Source organism: Lutra lutra, chromosome 9, assembly GCF_902655055.1.
Source record: "Lutra lutra chromosome 9, mLutLut1.2, whole genome shotgun sequence".
NCBI classification, from domain to species: Eukaryota; Metazoa; Chordata; class Mammalia; order Carnivora; family Mustelidae; genus Lutra; species Lutra lutra.
Window position 1 is genome coordinate 105,139,385 of NC_062286.1, and position 20,257 is coordinate 105,159,641.

At 34.7% G+C, this 20,257-nt stretch overlaps 1 protein-coding gene across 7 annotated transcripts in view; it reads left to right on the forward strand.

Annotated features, from left to right (window-relative positions):
* TASP1 (taspase 1) overlaps nt 1–20,257 on the forward strand; it is a 312,933-nt gene that overhangs the window by 236,415 nt on the left and 56,261 nt on the right. For 6 of the 7 annotated variants that reach the window (XR_007130010.1, XM_047745119.1, XM_047745116.1 and 3 more), the window contains one exon: nt 8,631–8,704. Coding sequence is in view for 6 of the 7 variants with exons in the window: in XM_047745119.1 (XP_047601075.1) it covers nt 8,631–8,704 (74 nt within the window). In the remaining variant the exon portion in view is untranslated. Of the gene's footprint in view, nt 1–8,630; nt 8,705–13,976; nt 14,801–20,257 lie in introns of those variants that run through there. The other variant, XM_047745117.1, reaches the window with a different exon arrangement.

Genomic DNA, 20,257 nt, shown 5'->3' on the forward strand with positions numbered 1-20,257 from the left:
ATAATCATTAGCCAGACTCATCAAAAGGAAAGGATGCCTTGGTGGCTCAGTTAGTTGAGCATCCAACTCTTGATCTGAACTCAGGTATTGACCTCAGAGTCACGAGTTCAGGCCCCACATTGGACTCCATGCTGGGTGTGGAGCCTACTTTAAAAACAAAAACAAAAATGAAAAGACAAAAAAAAAAGAGAACTCATACAAAATCAGAAATGAAAGAGAAGTAACAAATAACACCATAGAAATACAAAGGATTCTAAGAGAATATTATGAAAAATTATATGTGAACAAACTGGACAACCTGGAAGAAATGGATAAATTCCTGGAAACATATAAACTACCAGGAAGAAATAGAACCAAACTTTCAGGAAGAAATAGAAAATTGGAACAGGTCGATTATCAGCAATGAAATTGAATCAGTAATAAAAAACCTTCCAACAAACTAAAGTCCGGGACCAGATGGCTTCACAGATGAATTCTACTGAACATTTAAAGAGCATTAATACCTTTTCTTCTCAAACTATTCCAAAAAATGGAAAAGGAAGGAAAACTTCCAAATTCATTCTGTGAGGCCTACGTTAGCCAATACTAAAACCAGACAAAAACACAACAAGAAAAGAGAACTACAGACCAATATCTCTGATGAACATAGATGCAAAAATCCTCAACAAAATACTAGTAAGCTGAATCCAACAATACATTAAAAAAAATCATTCACTGTGATCACATGGAATTTATTCCTAGGATGTAGGTGTGATTCAGTATTCACATCAGTATGATTCATCATATCAACAAGAAAAAGGATAAAAGCCATATGATCATTTCAGTAGATGCAAACAAAGCATTTGACAAAGTACAACATTCATTCATGATTAAAAAAAAAAAAAACAAACAAACCCTCAATAACGTAGGTTTAGAGGGAATATATCTCACCATAATAAAGGCCATAAATGAAAAACCCACAGCTAACGTAATAATCAGTGGTGAAAAACTGAAAGCTTTCTCCTAAGGTAAGGAGTAAGATAAGGATATCCACTCTTACCACATTTATTTAACATAATATTGGAAGTTCTAGCCACATCAGTCAGACAAGAGGATGGAATAAAAAGCATCCAAAATGGTAAGGAAGAAGTAAAACTTTCACTCTTTGCAGATGACATGATACTATACACAGGAAAAAAAAAAAAAAACAAAAAAACAAAAAAACAAAAAAAAAACAAAAAAAACAACCTCCAAAAAACTACTAGAAGTGATAAGTGAATTCAGTAAGGTCACAGGATATAAAATCATTGTATAGGACTCTGTTGCATTTCTATACATAATAATGAAGAAATAGAAGGAGAAATTATGAAAGCAATCCCATTTACAGTTGTACCAAAAATAATAAAGTATCCAGGAATAAATTAATCACAGAGGTAAAAAACCTATACTCTGAAAACTATAAAACACTGATGAAAGAAACCAAAGACACAGATGGAAAGACATTTCATGCTTATGGACTGGAAGAATAAATATTGTTAAAGTATCCACACTACCCAAAGCAACCTACGGATTTAATGCAGTCCTTATCAAAATATCCACAGCATTTTTCACAAGACCAGAACAAGCAATTCTAAGATTTATATGGAACCACGAAAGACCCCAAATGGCCAAAACAATCTTGAAAAAGAAAAACTAAGCTGGAGGTATCACAATTCCAAATCTGAAGTTATACTACAAAGCTGTAGTGATCAAGACAGTATGGGACTGGCACAAAAATAGACACATAGATCAGGGAAATAGAATAGAAAATCCAGAAATGAACCCACAACTATATGGTCAGTTAATCTTCCACAAAGCAGGAAAGAATGTCTAATGGAAAAAAGACACTGTCTTCAATAAATGGTACTGGGAAAACTGGACAGCAACATGCAAAAGAATAAAACTGGACACACAAAAATAAATTCAAAATGGATTAAAGACCTAAATGCGAGACTTTCAACCATAAAAATCCTAGACGAGAACACAGGCAGTAACTTCTTGGACATTGGCTATAGCAGATTCTTTTTAGATGTCCCTTGAGAGAAGGGAAGTAAAAGCAAAACAAAAACAAACAAACAAAAAAAAACTGTTGGGACTACATCAAAATAAAAGCTTCTGCATAGTGAAGGAAACAATCAGCAAAACTAAAAGACAGCCTGCAAAATGGGAAAAGATATTTGCAAATGACATACCTGATAAAGGGTTAGTATCCAAAATACATAATGTATAAAACTCAAAACCTCAAAAATAACCCAATTAAAAAATGGGCAGAAGACATGAATTGATATTTCTCCAAAGAAAATATATAAATGGCTAATAGACATACAAGAAGATGCTCAACATCACTCATCATCAGAGGAATGCAGATAAAATCTACAATAAGATATCACCTCACACCTGTCAGGATGGCTAAAATCCATACAAGTGTTGGCAAAGATATGGAGATAAAGGAACCCCCTCACTGTTGGTGGGAAGGCAAAAGGTTCAGTCACTATGAAAGAAGGTATGGGAGGGGTCCTCAAAAAGTTAAAAAGAGAACTACCCTATAATCCAGCATTCACAGTACTAGTATTAAAAATGCAAAAACACTAGTACAGAGGAATACATTCACCACTACGTTTATTGCCGCATTATTTACAATGGCCAAATTATGGAAGCATTCCAAATATCCATCAATAGATGAATGGATAAAGAAGATGTGGTCTATATGTATAATAGAATATTATTCAGCTGTAAAAGATTGAATTTTGCCATTTTCAGCAACATGAATGGAGTTAGAGGGTATAACGCTAAGTGAAATAAGTCAGTTAGGGAAAGATAAATACCATATGATTGCAGTCATATTTTGAATTTAAGAAATAATAAAAACAGAAGGGAAGAGAGAGAGAGAGAAAGACAAATCAAGAAACAGACTCTTAATTATAGAGAACAAACTGATGGTTCCCAGAAGGGATATTGGTGGGGGTATGGGTGAAATTGGTGATGGGGATTAAAGAACACTTTTCATGATTAGCACTGAGTAATGTATAGAATTGTTGAATCATTATATTATACACATGAAACTAATATAACATCATATGTTAACCATACTGGAATTAAAATCTTAGTAAAATTTTAAAAATAAAATAAAGTGGTCCCCACGAACAGTGCTGAAGTGCTGCCTAGTGTTTCTTTGTGCAAGGAGATTATCTTGTGGAGAAAGTGTGTGTTCTATAGGCTTCATCCAGGCAAGAGTTACAATGCTGTTAGTCATGAGTTCAAAGTTAATGAATCAACAATATTGTACATCCAGAAAAAGGAGGAGGAAATTCATTGAATTATATGTGAGGCTGCTCCAGAAACTGCTAAAGTAACATCTATGGTGCATGATGAGGCCATGGAAAAGCTGGAAAAGTAGCTCAACTTGTGGATTCATGAAGTAATGACAAATAAGCAGAGCATAGGGGACAACATTATTGTGAGGCTGAAAACCAAAGAAATTCATGAGCAGGTTATCCAGGGTCAGGAAAATGTTAAACTCTTCTTTGTTAGTGTTGTGTTATAAAGAAAGATTATGTGTAATTAATTGCTTATAAGAAAAATGTATTAAATAAGATATCTTATACAGAAACACATAACATAAGGTTACTTATTGATTGAAAATGGTTATGACCAGAGGCTTGTAGGAACCTAACCCTGTATTTCCCTTAGGAGCAGTGGCTCAGTGTTTACTAATTCAGTTTTCGTGGCAACCTTATAGAACATAACTACCGCAAAATGCAAGGATATATTTTCAAATGGCCATGCCTCTATAATTAGTAAGTGAGAGTGATTTTTCTCCACCCCCAGCTAAAAATGTTGTTTCAAACTTTTGCTATCTGATAACCTGATAGTTGGATAATGATATTTTGTGGTTTTAACTTGCATTTCTCTTAGTATGAGAAATGTAGAACATCTTTTCATGTTTTAGAGCTAGTCATACTCCTTTTAGTTTTCTCTTTTTGTCTTTTTTTTTTTACTGATTTGTGACAAATCTTCAGATATGAAGAAAATTAGCCCTTCTTCTATGCTACAAATTGCAGATATTATCCCTAGTTTGTCGTTTATCTCTTGACCTTTTTTTCCCCATATGGCAAAAGAAAATACCATAAACATTTTTAATATAGTCAAGTGTATTGATCTTGTCTTTAGTAGACTCTGAGTTTTGTTATGGTTTTAAGGGTTAGTATCCAGAATCTATAAAAAACTTACCAAATTCAACACCCAAAGAACAAATAACCCAGTAAAGAAATGTGCAGAAGACATGAATAGACACTTTTCCAAAGAAGATACCCAGTTGGCTAACAGAGACATAAAAAGATGCTCAATATCACTCATCAGGGAAATACAAATCAAAACCACAATAAGATACAACCTCACACCTGTCAGAATGGCAAAAATTAACAACAAATAAACAAATGTTGACAAGAATGTGGAGAAAGAGGAACTCCCTTGCATTGTTGATGGGAACGCAAACTGGTGCAGCCACTCTGGAGAACATTATGGAGGTTCCTCAAAAAATAGAAAATAGAACTACCTACAGTCCAGCAATTACACTGCTAGGTATTTACCCAAAGGATAGAAAAATACAGATTCAAAGGGATACATGCACGCTGATGTTTATAGCAGCATTATCAACAATAGCCTAGCCATGAAGAGAGTCCAAATGTCCATTGATTTATGAATGGATAAAGAAGAGGTGGTAAAGAATGAAATCTTGTTATTTCAATGATGTGGATGGAACTAGAGTGTATTACGCCAAGTGAAATAAGTCATTCAGAGAAAGACAAATACCATATGATTCTACTCATATATGATATTTAAGAAACAAAACAGATGAACATATGGGAAGGAGGGGGGAAATAGGAGAGAGAGAAACCAACTATAGGAGACTCTTAACAATAGAGAACAAACTCTATTGTTAAGAACAAACAGGGTTGATGAAGGGATGTGGGTGGGTGATGGGCTACATGGGTGATGAGTATTAAAGAGGGCACTTGTTGTGATGAGCACTGGGTGTTGTACGTAAGTGATGAATCACTGAATTCTACTCCAGAAACCAATATTGCACTGTATGTTAACTAATTTTAAGTAAAAATAAAAATTTAAAAAAAATCTAAAAAAATAAAAGCTCTTCTTAAATGATATCTAATAGTTCTGTTGTATTTGATGTTTTGTTGGTCCTTTGGTGTTTTTAATGAATTTAATCCTCTCAGTAACACTAATTAATGAATCTTTCTAAGCTGTGTAAATTTTAAAGCAATAGAACAATGGAAGGTCACCAGGTTCTGGAATTCAAAAGTCCTGTTTGAATTGTAGTTTGTGCACTTACTAAAATGACCTAAGCCATGTTACTTACCTGCTCTTAGCCTCAGATTCCCCATTCAGGCTTTACTGTGTTCTATTACAAAAGACAGTGCCTGGCTTATGATGGATTCTCAATGTTAGTTCATTTCTCTCCTGTTTCTCTAAAGCCCTTGACCAAGAAATATTTTGTTAAATTAACTTGAGTTAAAACATACACTTCAATAAGCAGGATTCCTTTTCAGAAGCATTCTATCATATAAATTACAAATTATTTCTGTGAGTTCTCAGGTTAGTCTGAACTTCTAACTCATACATAAATATTTGAATTGTAGGTATTAAAAATAGTGTGTCAGTACAAAGCACATTGCAAAAATACATTTTTTGGCAATAACTGTGAAAAGAATAAATGAAGATTGAATTTCTAGACACTGAGTTACTTTCTTTAAAAACTCCTAAGCTATGTCTAGAAACTTCACTGGAAACCCTTCAATATAAAAACAATTATTTAATGAAGTCAGTCACTGTACCCAATTTATCCTGTTTCATAATTCTAAATTTTTTTATATGTTACATTTCCTTAAAGTAGGCCACATTTTAGAGGGAGTAATGCATTTAAAATAAGCACAATTGTGTCTTAAAAAATAAAGTGTAATGTTTTTATCCTTTACTTTTATAATTAGATCAACTATATTTCCATGTGTTTTTCTTTCCATGGCTAATTCCTGAGCCACCTTAACATTTGGGGCATAAGGAGAAGTCACAATTTTAGAAATCCCTTAACTTTATATTTAAATACAATTGCTTTGTCACTACTCTAAGGAAATTCAGTAAGACTTGAATGCCTTTGCTCTATTAGGCAATTTAGAATATCCCAGACCTTGCTCTGGACTTCAGGATTTTTGAAGTTCAAAGCAGATGTGTGAGGAAGAAAAAACATCTGTTGAAGAGAACTTGCTTCATTGCGTGACACTGTTTTCCTGCACTCTTCAGTGGAGCGTCTGTTGAGCAGGTTGGCAGGTTTGATAATTAATTAATGATGAGGGAATGAGCCATGTATCTGAGGAACTCACTTTTGCCTGTTACTGCTTCTTTCTTCCCCACATGTCTGGCAAAGCCTTTAGAGTCTAGGATCACTGATCCCACAGTTGTGTCTCAACTCAAACACTTGTCTTCAGGCTTAATTAGCTCAGAGATATAAACAGATGGATGGCCTGGAACCCAGAAGGTTTAATGTTGAGCATTGCAATTTTATTATCTGGGAGTTTTGAAATTTTTGTTGGAGAAGTATGTCAAAACTTAAAAAAATGCCTTTTTAAAAAAAACATAGAATTTTTTGTTTTGTTTTTTAATTTTATTTTATTAACATATAATGAATTATTTGTTTCACAGGTACAGGTCTGTGATTCATCAGTCTTACACAATTCACAGCACTCACTGTAGCATAGACCCTCCCCAGTGTCCATCACCCAGCCACTCCATCCCTCCCAGCCCCACTCCACCTCATCAACCCTCACTTTGTTTCCTGAGATTAAGAGTCTCTTATGGTCTGTCTCCCTCTCTGGTTTAGAAAAAAACCATAGAATTTTGAAAGTATTTACTTGAAGGTAACAGGGTTTTGTGTATATCTCTGTATGTGGATTTTTCTTTTTGTAACTTTTTATTTAGGTATAATTTCAAACTTACAGAAAAGTTACAAGAACAGTACAAGGAACATCTACTGTTCCTTTACCCAGATTCACACATTCTTTTCTTTTTCCCCCATTTGTTTTTCCATCTTCACTCCTTCCTTCTCCTGTCTTCCTCCTACACCCACACCGACCCACCCACCCACCTGCCTACCCACACTCATACACTAAAACATGTGCATGCTTTTTCTGAACTATTTGAAGTCAAGATGGATGTTTGCTATCTTTCCTCCTAATAATTCAGTGTATATTTCTTATGGACAGGCCATTCCTCTAAATAATCACAGTATAGTTATCAAAATCATAAAATTTAATATTGATGCAGCATTATTTTCTAATCCATAGCCCCTTCTTAAATTTCATCAGTTGTCTCTATAGTGTTCCTATGACACCACACCCAGATCAATGTAGGATAACAAATTGCATTTAGTTGTCATATCTCCTTTAAATGGAAACAGTTTCTCAAGTCCTTTGTATATTTTGACTTTGACATTTTTGAAGAGTTCAAACCAGTTATTTAGAAGCATTCCTGTGTGAGATTTGTGTGGTGTTTCCTCATGCAGTCTGGGTTCTGCAGTTTTGGCAGAAGTACAACAGAAGTGGTGTGTCCCACAATATCTTATCAGGAGGCACACGGTGTTGATTTTCCCTTAATAGGTGAGGTGAGTTTCCATCATTTGATTAAGGTGGCTTCATTGGTTTCTCCACAGTGAACTTATACTTCTCCTCGTTACACTTAGTAAGAACTTTATGGAGATACTTTGAGACTATGTAAATAGCTTTCTCCTCTTCAAATTGTCACCCACTAGTTTTAGCAGTCATGATGGTTTTCTAACTCTGTTATTTCTTCTGTTTATTAGTTGGCATTCTGCCATAAGGAAGAGCTTCCTCTTCTCCCTCATTTGTTTTTCATTTATTTATTTGCATTAGTCTAGTCTCAATGCTTCTTATTTTATTTGGTGGTGAAAATGCATTACTATCATTATTTATTTTGACACTTAGTTTGACTCTGATTTAGCCAGTGGGAACCCCTTCGGGCTGATGTCTGGGTCATTTTGATATGTTGTCATCGTTCTTTGAGCAGTTCCTTACTTTCTGGCACAATAAGATGTTCCAGATTCATTTTATAATTTCTCTGCCCCAGCCCTGGAATGAATATTCTCCGAGGAATCCTGGTTCCTTTTTATGGAGAATGGTAGTTAGAAACCAAGACTGTGTGTGTGTGTGTGTGTGTGTGTGTGTGTTAAAGGAAACTATGGAAACTACGTTATGGAATATTACATGTGCTAAATCATTGTGTACTGTATGTATGAGTATGTAGTGCATGTGTTAATTTTAGGCTACAAGTTTCAAACAGAAGAGCATTTATTTTACATGTAATAATCATAAGTTTTGACAAGAAAGAAATACATTTTTCATTTCACAGTAAATGGCATTACACAGTTTTGAGTACTAAATCATCTTGACATTTATGAAGGACCAAATGGAAAGTAGGGAACTGTGTTAAAATATAAAGCTATCTTTAACTGTTCTATTAAAAAGCAAAGATTTATTTTCCATCTGTGATCTGAATGTGCCTATTTGTGTTCTCTTCCATGGCAGTGGAATTTTTGTGGAGCCACACGACAGAGAGCATGTGTGTTGGATATATGTCAGCCCAGGATGGGAAAGCCAAGGTAAGTGGGAAAACTGGGGCATAACCTGAAAACCTTGCAGCTGTTGCATGAACCTCTAACCAGTTAAGTTGATAAAAATGTATTTTTTTTTTCAGCCTCTGTTAGGCAGTAGCTCTGTGATCTTTATGAGAATCTGATTAAATACGGTTAATGATCCCAAAGAAAAAACAGCAGATCTTTTTAGCTTTTGATGACAGAGCAGGAGAGATTAGGAAATACTACCCCCTCCCAACCCCTTTATTTTCATCTTGTTCTTCCTCATCAACTGTAAATAACTAGAAAAGAGGAAACTGGGGATTGGGAAGAGAAAATGGGAGTAGAGCTGATGGGCTGACAGAGCTGAGTGATTTTGCAGGGAGTGTTGGAATAGATTAAGGAAACAGGTAAAGAAAGCTGAGTGCCTAGATAGCACTCTGCATGTGCCAGGGTGGAGGTGGCCGAGGTGCTTGCATGTGACTTGTCTAGTGTTCTGGTGTGTCCTGGCGTGCCATGGCTCAGTGTCCTTGTGAGCAGAGTCAAAGGTCTGTGCCCTGTGTGACACATGCCTGTGGCATGCATCCCTCACTAAGTCACAACAATCATACAGACATACACAGCTACTCATGCTTTGCTCGGTTTCCCTGCATCCATGATGGGTGAGTCTATATAAGAAATATAATTTATGGATTTTAGTATTTATACTGGCCTGATGTTCTTCTTCATAAATTTTTTAGAAACACATATGGCATATGATATTTAGTTGGTATTAAAATACCTTAATTGCAAAGCTATGAAGTGGGCAGCGTCTTTTTTAAAGGACATAATTTTTGTTGCACATTTGGAGATATAAGTAAGGAAACTTCTAATATCAATGTCTGATATAGATTGAATCATTAACAAATTAAGGATACATGTCAGTTTATCACTTATTTATTTGTCATTAAACTAACCCACCCAGTCTGGCCTCTCTATATTATCCAGCAAGCCAGTAGCATCACAACGCTTTTGTGAGTACAGCATACAATATACAATACAATATTATTGAGTTCTCCTCCTCTTTGTCTTACCCTCACCTAATGCAATATTCGTATTGTATCAGTAGACTTATTTCATAAGAAAATGCACAGAGATTGCTTTATTTCATAGTATACACAGAAGGAAAGTATAGTTTTTTTTTAAGATTTTTAAAAAATTTATTTATTTGACAGAGAGAGAGAGATCACAAGTAGGCAGAGCGACAGGCAGAGAGAGGTGGGGGGAAACAGGCTCCCTGCTGAGCAGAAAGCCTGACGCAGGGCTCAATCCCAGGACTCTGAGATCATGACCTGAGTTGAAGGCAGAGGCTTAACCCACTGAGCCACCCAGGTGCCCCGGAAATTATAGTTTTTTGTTTTAAAGGTGACTTTTGAGGGATGCTTGGGTGGCTCAGTCTCTTAAGCATCCAACTGTTGATTTCAGCTCAGATCATGAACTCAGGTTTGTGAGTTCAAGCCCTGTATTGGGCTCTGTGCTGAGCATGGAGGCTGCTTAAGATTCTCCCCTTCTCCCTCTGCTCCTCACCCCCCGACACTTGTTCTCTCTCTCTCTTAAAAAATAAAATAAAAAAAAATTTTAAAAAGATGATTTTTGAGTTTAGAGTAACATTGCCTAATAGAATTTTCTGTGATGACTGAAATGTTTTATATATATATATATATATATATATATATATATATATATATATATATATATAGTTGTCCAGTAGGTTAGCTACTAGTCATATGTGGCTATTGAGCACCTGAAATATGGCTAGTTTGCATGAGGAACAGAATTTTAAATTAGTTTAAATTTAATTTAAAATACTTATTTTTAATTTAGATAGCCCCATGTGGTGAAATGGCTACTGTTGAACAGCACAGGCTTAAAGAATGAGTGGAAAATGGTTATTCAAAAAAGTATTTTCAGAACATTGTTTTCTTCCTGATGACAAAGCCATTCCCAAATATAAAATAAGCCTGAGAAGCCACAGTAATGGATTGCAGCCATATAAGTTTCTCTCACCCCTTACATATTGGCTCTGAGCTAAAATTGTTTTTTTAACAAAAGTACATATATGAGGTGGACTTTAGTGTTGAAGCCAGTCTGATGGGGGACCGTCATGTTATTAAGTCTCTTGTGCGGAAATGTTCTAGTTACCCTGCTGGTGGCCTTTGGAAGACACCTTAATATTTAACATGAAATATGGGTACTAAAGAGAGTGGAGAGTCCTGCATTGAGCCCAAAGATGTTTGGCCTCTAGTTGCATTGCTTGACATCTGGTGGACGTGGTTTTCATATTGCTGGTAAATTCTCCAGCTGGTAGTCTTGATTGGGCCAACAGATACAGCTGCTCCTCTTGCCTCACTTGTAAATTATGTTTTTGACCTTCTTGCAGAGAGTTAATCCCTCTCCCTTTCTTCCTCCTTTGAGCCTGTGGCTACAAATGCTTTCCAGAAAGGAAAAAAAAAAAAAAAAAAAAAAAACCTACCCCAAACACTAAGGCTTCGGCTGCTGAATTCTATTGATCAAAAAAACCCATCTCTTCTGTCATAAAGGCTGGAATTTTATTGTACTGCAAGTAAGACAATGTTATAATTGAGAAGTTGGGCTCAAAAGAGAAAGGAGCTATAGCAAAGTTTGTATTCCTTTTAAAAGAGTAAGCTTTTGGTCTATACTTCTGGTTTCCTGATTTCTATGAAAAAATTGTTGAATTAATGGCATGCCCATTCAGGTTTGTGAAATGTTCTCACATAATGTTGAGATCCATGGTAGCAAAGGAGAAAGAAGGCATCCTTAAAAACTAAAACTAAAACAAAACAAAACCCACAACCAACAACAACAAAACACACGCATTTTTTTAAATTTAAAAACTATTTCTAAAAAGCTTCCCCCCCCCTTTTCTTTAAAAATTTGGTCTTCTTGTTACCAAACTCAGAACCTAAAGCCACCTGGCCATTCGAACATTTTATATAACCTAGCTACGTTCAGTCCAAGTTAAGGCCTTGAATTAAAGCTCACCTCAAAATCACAGTGCTTTAAAAAGGCTGGATAATATATATTATAGTAACCAGAGTCCATATATAATTTGAATAAATAGAGGTAGATTCTTTTAAAAATTTCTTTCTTCTTTTTTCTAGAACATCCTTGTAATTATATTAATTTAATTTCTAAAACTGTAGCTTAAGTTAAAGAGCTTTTTTTATTAAATCAAGATTAAGGCATTGATAGCAGTTGGATTTAAAAATCAGATTGCCTATATCCTACCCAGATAGTAGTTAATGAACAGTTTTTAATAAACACCCAGTGTGCATAGACTACTGTGATAAAAACAGATGTTAAAACCGGCATGGAACTTATTGAAGTGTGTAATAAGTGAAACGTAGGTTTCTTTTACTATGTGGAGGTCACTTTTTATAACAATAGTGAAAATACTGTTATAAAAATTCATTCATGAGGAAGAGCAGGTCTTAAAATGTCTCCCCACAGATTTCTTATTAGTTGCAGAGAAAAATAATAAATATATAATGGGGAAACCAGGCAACAACTTGACCTTGTGATCAAAATTAATGTGACCGATGAGGGGCAGATGGACATCACGTGCCTATGAATGTGATAATATGAGAAAGACACAACATCACTTTTGTACTATTCCATCTGGAAGTTCATAACCTGAATAATCACAAGGAAACATCAGACAAATCTAAAATGAGGAACATTCTATGAAGAAAGAAAAAAGGGAGTATATTCTTCAAAAGTGTCAGTGTCATAAAAGGCAAAGGCTCAGGGAAGTGCTCCAGATTAAATAATATGAGAGTCTTGGCAACAAAATGCAATAGCTGATCCTATACTGGATCCTATGTGGGAGGGGAAAATGCTATAAATGCATTATTAGGTCACTTTACAAAATTGGAATATAGATAGTAAAAAGTGTTCGATCATTCTTAAATTTGTTATGACTGTACTGTAGTATATTAAAAATATCCTAACTCTTAAAAAATACACACAAGTACATAGGTATAGAGGGCCATAATATGTACAATATCTTCTTGATGCTCCAAAAGAAATATATGGATGGATGGATAGATAGCAAATTAAAAAGTAATGGAGCAAAATGTTGTCAACAGATGAACTTGGGTAAAGGAGGTATAGATGTTCCTTGAACTGTTCTATAATTTTGAAATTATTTTTGTGTAGAAATTTTAAAAAATTTATCACCCTTGGGGTGCCTGGCTCAGTGGGTTAAACCTCTGCCTTCAGCCAGGTCATGATCTCAGGGTCCTGGGATAGAGCCCCGAGTCAGGTTCTCTGATCAGCAGGGGGCCTGCTTCTACCCCCCCCACCCCCCGCCTGCCTCTCTGCCTACTTGTGACCTCTCTCTCTCTCTCTCTCTGTGTCAAATAAATAAATAAGATCTTTTAAAAAATATATATCACCCTTGGATAATATGGCACATTTGATTAGTTTTGAAATGAATAAGTATTGGAATGAGTGCACTGCCAGGCAGTTGGAGCCTGGATTTTCTCCCTCACTCTGTGTACCTGTTAGTGTGATCACTCTGCCTCTTGGGATCTCAGAGGCCTTATCTGTAAAATGAGAATAAGAATATCTTACTATGCCTTAAATCCTTTCTGGGATAAAGTATGATAACAACAAAGAGACAAAATCTGTCTCTCTGAATACAGATGACTGAATTCTGTTAAGTCCTTGGTGTATTATGGATATATTGTATATATAATGGATATTTGTACATATTATGACCCATAATGCCCAGATACTTGCCTCCAATCTGCAAAATTCTAAATTCTGCGTTCTAGATTATATAAGCAGATAGATCGCTGTTCAACTTTCAGTAGAATTTTTACAATCACAATGTAGTGCATCTATAATTTTTTTTATTTTTTTTTGAAGATAGTTTCTGAGGCTTTAAAAAATCTCAATAAACATATGTTTAGAAGGGATAGGACAGATGGGATTTCTGAGAGTTTTTAATTAGGCTTAATGTATCTCAAATAAAATCATAGGAGGAAGACAAATATAAAATTGGAGGTAAACAAGAAGGAGTTATCAAAGGAATTGGAGAAGAGATTTCCACTCCCAATTAAGAGGAAGAGATTTTTGCTCCTACTTCCAACAATGAGAACGAGCTGAATGAAATATAAAATTATGAATTTAAAAAAGTTTAAAAAGCTGAATATGCTAGAAAAATCTAAATGAACTAAGTTCCAGAAAGACTTCTAGGACAGAAAAAAACTCTTGACTGATTTATTTTTGGCAGAACAGTGGGAAGAGGAGTAAAAATGATATAGAAGAATATAAAGAGAAACCAGCCAAACTTTTAATGAACCACTTATAGCCTCATGTGAGCTGTATGAGAGATTAAAATCCTAAGAAGCCCCAGCCACTGGGTGAGTCTTGCACCCACTACCATTTATTCCCTATGAAGCCTTCACCAAATGACCACACCAAGGGCTTGGATCATGGCAAAGAACTGAGCTTGATTCATCATAGTGTGTAGGTTTTGCACCAAATATATGACAGTAGCCAAGAAAAGACTGGACGTAGAACAGGAGAACTGAGACATCTTCCTGAGGTATTGTGGCCTTTATCAAGTGCAAGGCAGTTGCAAGAGAAGGCTGGGATAAAGAAAAGAAATGAGAAAAAGCCTGCCTTATTCCTACAAGCTATACAGGACCTCCAGGGGCAAGGCAGTATACTATTGAAGGCTAGTACCTGGGCAACAGGGTGAAGAAATATGCCATGGCATGGAAAACTGGGGAAGCTTATCAAGATCAAAGAGAACACCTAAGCAACCCAGAAATCTGGTGGCTGGGCTATAAACAAAGAGAAATCTCCCATGATTAGAATATTGGCAACTGGATTATAAGATATAGGGAAGTCTTCAGATTCTCATCAGGGCTCAGATCCCATACCTTGCTTAAGGGAAATTCCTGATCCAGACCTCAGAATATTAGCCGATAGTGAACTAAATCTGAAATTACCACAATGCCCAGAACCAGCTCACCTAGAGATTAGACTGACTCAGTCCTCAACCTAGAGGGAGGAAGGGAGTTTGCCATTTTCTTAGGTTAACTATCCATTTTAAATATAATTTACTTTTCTTTTACAGGCAGTGTCTGTCATACAATAAAAATTATGAGTCCTTGGGTGCCTGGGTGGCAGAAACTCTTGATTTCACTCAGGTCATGATCTCAGGGTCCAGGGACTGACTCTGCTTTGGGCTTCCCATTCAGCGGGGTGTCTGCTTCAGGGTTCTGTCTCTCCCTCTGCTTCTCCCCCTACCTCTTTTCTCTCTAAAATAAATCAATAAATCTTAAAAAAATAAAAAAATATGTAAGTCCTCTGAAGAAGCAGAATAAAATCAGCCAATGGAAGCTTATCCCCACAGATGACCTAGATGTTGGAATTAGTGGAGAAGGTTTATAAAATAATTGTGATAACTATAAAAAGAAATAACCAAATGAAAATGGTATAACTGAAAAATACAGTATCAGAAACAAGTAACTTATTTGTTGGGTTTAACAGGAGATTGGTGTGGAAAATATGGTTAGTGAACTTGAAAACCAGTCTGTATAAATTGTCCAAACTTAAGCACAAAATGGAAAATGAATTTAAGAAATTGAAGAAAGTGACTTATAGAACTATAACAACAGGGCTAAGATTTGTGCATTTGGAATTATATAGCTGTAAAGTTCTTACATTGTTTATAAGACAGTATGTTAGTATTTGAATGTAGTTTGAGATAAGGATGCATTTTAATTTCTAGAATAATAAATTTAAACATAAAAAATTAGTAGAAGACATATGAGAAAGTATATTACAAAATACTCAACCAAAAAACAGGTCAAAAAAGAGGAACAGAAAAACAACAAACATATGAGACAAATAGAAAGCAAATGCTGAAAGACTTAAACTCAATTATATCAATAATTACATTAAATGTGAATAAACTAAGCACTCAATTTAAAAGGCAGAGATTTTCATATTGCAGATAATCTTAGAAGACCCAACCATATAGTATTTATAAGAAATGCACATTAAATAGACTCAGACAAAATTGACAGTGAAAGTATGGAAAAAACGTATGTACAAACACTAAGCATGAGAAAGTTAGTGTGGCTATATTATGTCAGACATAAGAAACATTATAAGATAAAGCAGAACATTACATATTGGTAATATGGCCAATTCATCAAGAAGACATAAAAATTCTAATGGTGTATATACCTAGTAAAGGAAGCAAAAATTGAGAGAACTATAGGGGAGGAACAGACAAATCTACAATATAGTGGGAAATTTTAACATCCCTCTCTCAGTATTAAGTAGAATAAAAATTAATAAATATATGAACAACTATGATCCAACTTGACCTAAGTGATATTTATAGATACCACATTCAACAAGTTATTCTTTTCAAGTTCACAAGGAATACTCACAGGAAGAAATTGGAAATTATTTCAGATGGAATGATAATGGAAACAATATGTCAGAATTTATAGGATATAATGAAAACATTTAAAGAAGAAATATATCTTTAAATGCTTATAATAGTGGAGAAAATTTAAATAAATGTTAAATTTCCATCTTAAGCTTTAAGGAGGATAAATACAAAAGAAAAATCAAGATAAAAGTAAAAAAAAAACATAGAAAATTAAAAATAGAAAAAAATCAACAAAGCCATAAATTGGTTCTTTGAAAAAAATTAATAAAATTGACATAACCTTAGAAAGAATGGTCAGGAAAGAGAAAATAATGCAAATCACCAATATCAAGAATGAAAAGGGAATATTAGTACAGAATCATAGATCTAACAGAGAATAAATGGATAATAAGGTGATACAATGAACAGCTTTCTTATAATACATTCAGTAACGTAGGTGAAATTTATAAGTTCCTTTAAAACCCCAACTTAGTTCTGCAATGGATAGTGATGATGGCTGCCCAGTACTGTGAATGTATTTCATGGCACTGAATTAAAAATGGTAAATTATGTGTTATGTATATTCAGCACAATAAAAAAAATAATAAAACCCCACCTTAGGAAATCTAACACAGAAAGTTGGAAATAAGCATATACATATTTAAGAAATTGAATTTATAATAAAAATCTCCTCACAAAGAAAAGTTCATGCCCAGATGATTTCACTGATATGTTATATCAGACATTTAAAGAAGAAATAATACAACCTTTCAACAATTACCTTGGGAAAACAAGGCAGAGGGAATGCTTTCCAACCCATTTTATGATGTGAAGGTAACCTCGGTATCAAAATTTGACAAATATGTTATGAGCAAGGAAAACTACAGACCAGTATCCCTCATAAACATAGGTGCAGAAATTCTTAATAAATTAATTATTTTTTAAAAAGTATTTGAGAGAGAGCACGCAAGAGTAGAGGGAGAAAGGATAAACAGACTCTCCACTGAACAGGGAGCCCAATGTGGGACTTGATGACAGGACCCTGAGATTCTGACCTGAGCCAAAGGCAGACACTTAACTGACTGAGCCATCAGGTACCTCTTTAATAAGTTAATCTTTCAAAAAACAAACAAACAAACAAGAGGTAAAACTTCTGAAAAGAAAGGAACAGACAAAAAAGCATAAATATCTTTGTGATATGATGTAGACTTAGAAAATCCAAGGAGTTCAAATATTAAATTCTCAGAATTATGAATTTAGAAAGAGAAAGTAGAAAATAAAGATACAAAATTCAGTATCTTCTGCTTATAGAAGCAGTAAAAAAAAAAAAAAATTAAATCTAGAGTTACTGTATAACCCAGCAATTCCACTCCTAGGTATATAGCCAATAGAATTGAAACTATGACCATGCAAAAACTTGTTCACAGATACAGTATAACAGCATTATTCATAATAGCTACAAAGTGGAAGCAAATACCCATCAACTGATGAATGGATAACCAAAATATGACAGAATGTAGATTGGTAGTTGCCAGGGCTGGTGGGGAAGGAGAGCGTGAGAGTGAGTGTTAATGGGTACAGAGTTTCTTTTTGAGGTCATAAAAGTGTTCTGGAATTGGAGCTACACAACTTGGCCAATGTACTAAATGTACTAAACTGAACACTTACTTAAAGGGTGAGTTTATGGTGTGTGAACAGATCTGTTAAAATATCCCAACAAATCTATTAAAAATATAAAACAATGTAATTTATTGTATTAACCAAAATAAATGAGAAGAACCAGATGATCATCTAGATACCATATGCTCATTTCAACTTCCATCCGTGATAAAAATTCTTACAATACCAGAAATCTGATAAATACCTCGATTTGATAAAAGGCATGTACTAGAAACCTACAGTTAAAAGCATACTAATTGATGGAATGCTAGACACTTTCTTTCTAACATTGAGAACAGACAAAGAGGAGGTCCACTCATACTTCTGTCCAGTATTTCACTGGAATTCCTAACCAATACAGTAAAGCAAGTAAAAGACATAAAAGACAAAAGTTGAAAAAGACTTAAAAACTGTAGTTATTCTCAGATGACATGGAATGATTCTAACAAATGATGTGCAAGAGCTGTCCTCTGAAAATTACAAAGCCTTGCTGAGAGAAATAAAAGAAAAGCTATGTAAAGGAAAGAAAATATGCATGTTCACAGATTGAAAGACTCAATAATGTTAAGATAGCCATTCTTTCCAAAGTCATCCATAGATTCAAAGAAAACCTAATAAAAATTTCAGTAGTTTTTAAAATAAGAAATCAACAAGCTGATTTCAGAATTTCCATGGAAAGGCAAAGGACCTAAAATTGTAAAAATCAACTTTAAAAAAGGCCAAAGTTAGAAGACTTAACTTGTTTTGCGACTCCCCATAAAGCTACTGTAATAAAGGCAGTGTCCTCTGGTGAAAGAGATAATCCTAAACCCAGTAATAGCAGAAGCTTTGAGATCAGTGGGAATACCACTCCCTCTTCTGCAGCTTCACAACACTCTGAAGGAATAAATCACCACATTTATTGATGTAACAGGATTCATAAGACACTGCAGGATTTATAAAAAACATTGCCTCAGAAATTCAGATGGAAACTTGTGTCTCAAGAAGAAATTGAATGTATCCAACATGGAGATCTGGCATAATCACTAGTAATGTTGCTGCTACTATTGTTATCAGGTAAAAGAATTGTCTTTACAGTAAAAGACTTCCAAAATGACAATGAAGTATACATTCAGCAACTTTAATAAAATAGTCGGTAAGAAAAAAGAAAAAAAGAGACTTTATTTATTTATTTTTAAGATTTTATTTATTTTTTTGACATAGACACAGTGAGAGAGGGAACACAGCAGGGGGAGTGGGAAAGGGAGAAGTAGGCTTCCTGCAGAGCAGGGAGCCTGATGTGGGGCTTGATCCCAGGACTCTGGGATCATGACCTGAGCTAAGGCAGATGCTTAATGACAAGCCACCCAGGTGCCCCTGAAAGACAGAAAATTTAGATGGTACTAGTATCTTCTAGTTTAGTTTGGTCAGCCTCTTCAGCAAGCTTACCTAATTGTTTATGTACTTTATATTTATTAGGGTATACATTTTAAAATACTAAGTCCATGAATTTACTCCTAATCAGCAAGTACTGCCGGTTGAACTGTTAAAAGCACACAATGTCTAGTAACCTATCATAAGTTTTCCATAATTTCACTTTTTTTCAGTGTGTTTAGAGATGGAAAGAATTTTATGAGGGAGAATTTTTGCTGTCTGAAATTGGATGAGGATCAGTGAAATAATTACTTTATTATTTCTAATCCTCTAACATTCTTTTCATTCATAAGTGTAACTTGCTATGTAAGTATATCTTCTCTAAAAGATAATAGTATAACTTAAGTAAAACAGGTGACTTGAGGGTGTTGAGACTGGAGAGAGGATGAGGAAGATTATTTATAACCTATATTCAGAGAACATGTTAGAAAATGTAAAATGGAAAATAAATTCAAAGACCCAGATGGCTAGAGCCTAGGAATGAATGTTTGATAAAAAATTATAATTTATTATGTTTTGAGAGATATTAAAAAGCCTTGTTCTTTGGTTTATTTTGCCATTATGTGATTATGTATGCAAATGCTGGTGACCATTAACTTTTTCTAATAATGTCTGGCAGCCTCATAATATCAACCTAGGTATTTACCTAATTAAAGCAATTTATAAAACTTTAAGGTCTTCTGTGCCAAGAGTTTGTACCATTGTGAAAGTAAATCCTCACAGGCTAAATAAACTTTTTTCTATACCTTAAAAAAAAAAAAAAAACCCAAAACTAAAAACATTAAGTGAATACAGCCAGACACAAAAGACTACTTTGTGAATTACTCCATTTATATAAGGTATGCTAGATGAAAGAAATCCAAAAGTGGTGGCTTCACGAAAAGAAGCACGAAGGAATTTGGGATGTCATAGAAATATATTTTGTATGAAAATTTTCTGTATTGAGACACCTGGGTGGCTCCGTTGGTTAAATATCTGCCTTTGGCTCAGGTCATGATCCTGGGGTACTGGGATGGAGCCCCCCATTGAGCTTCTTGCTCAGTGGA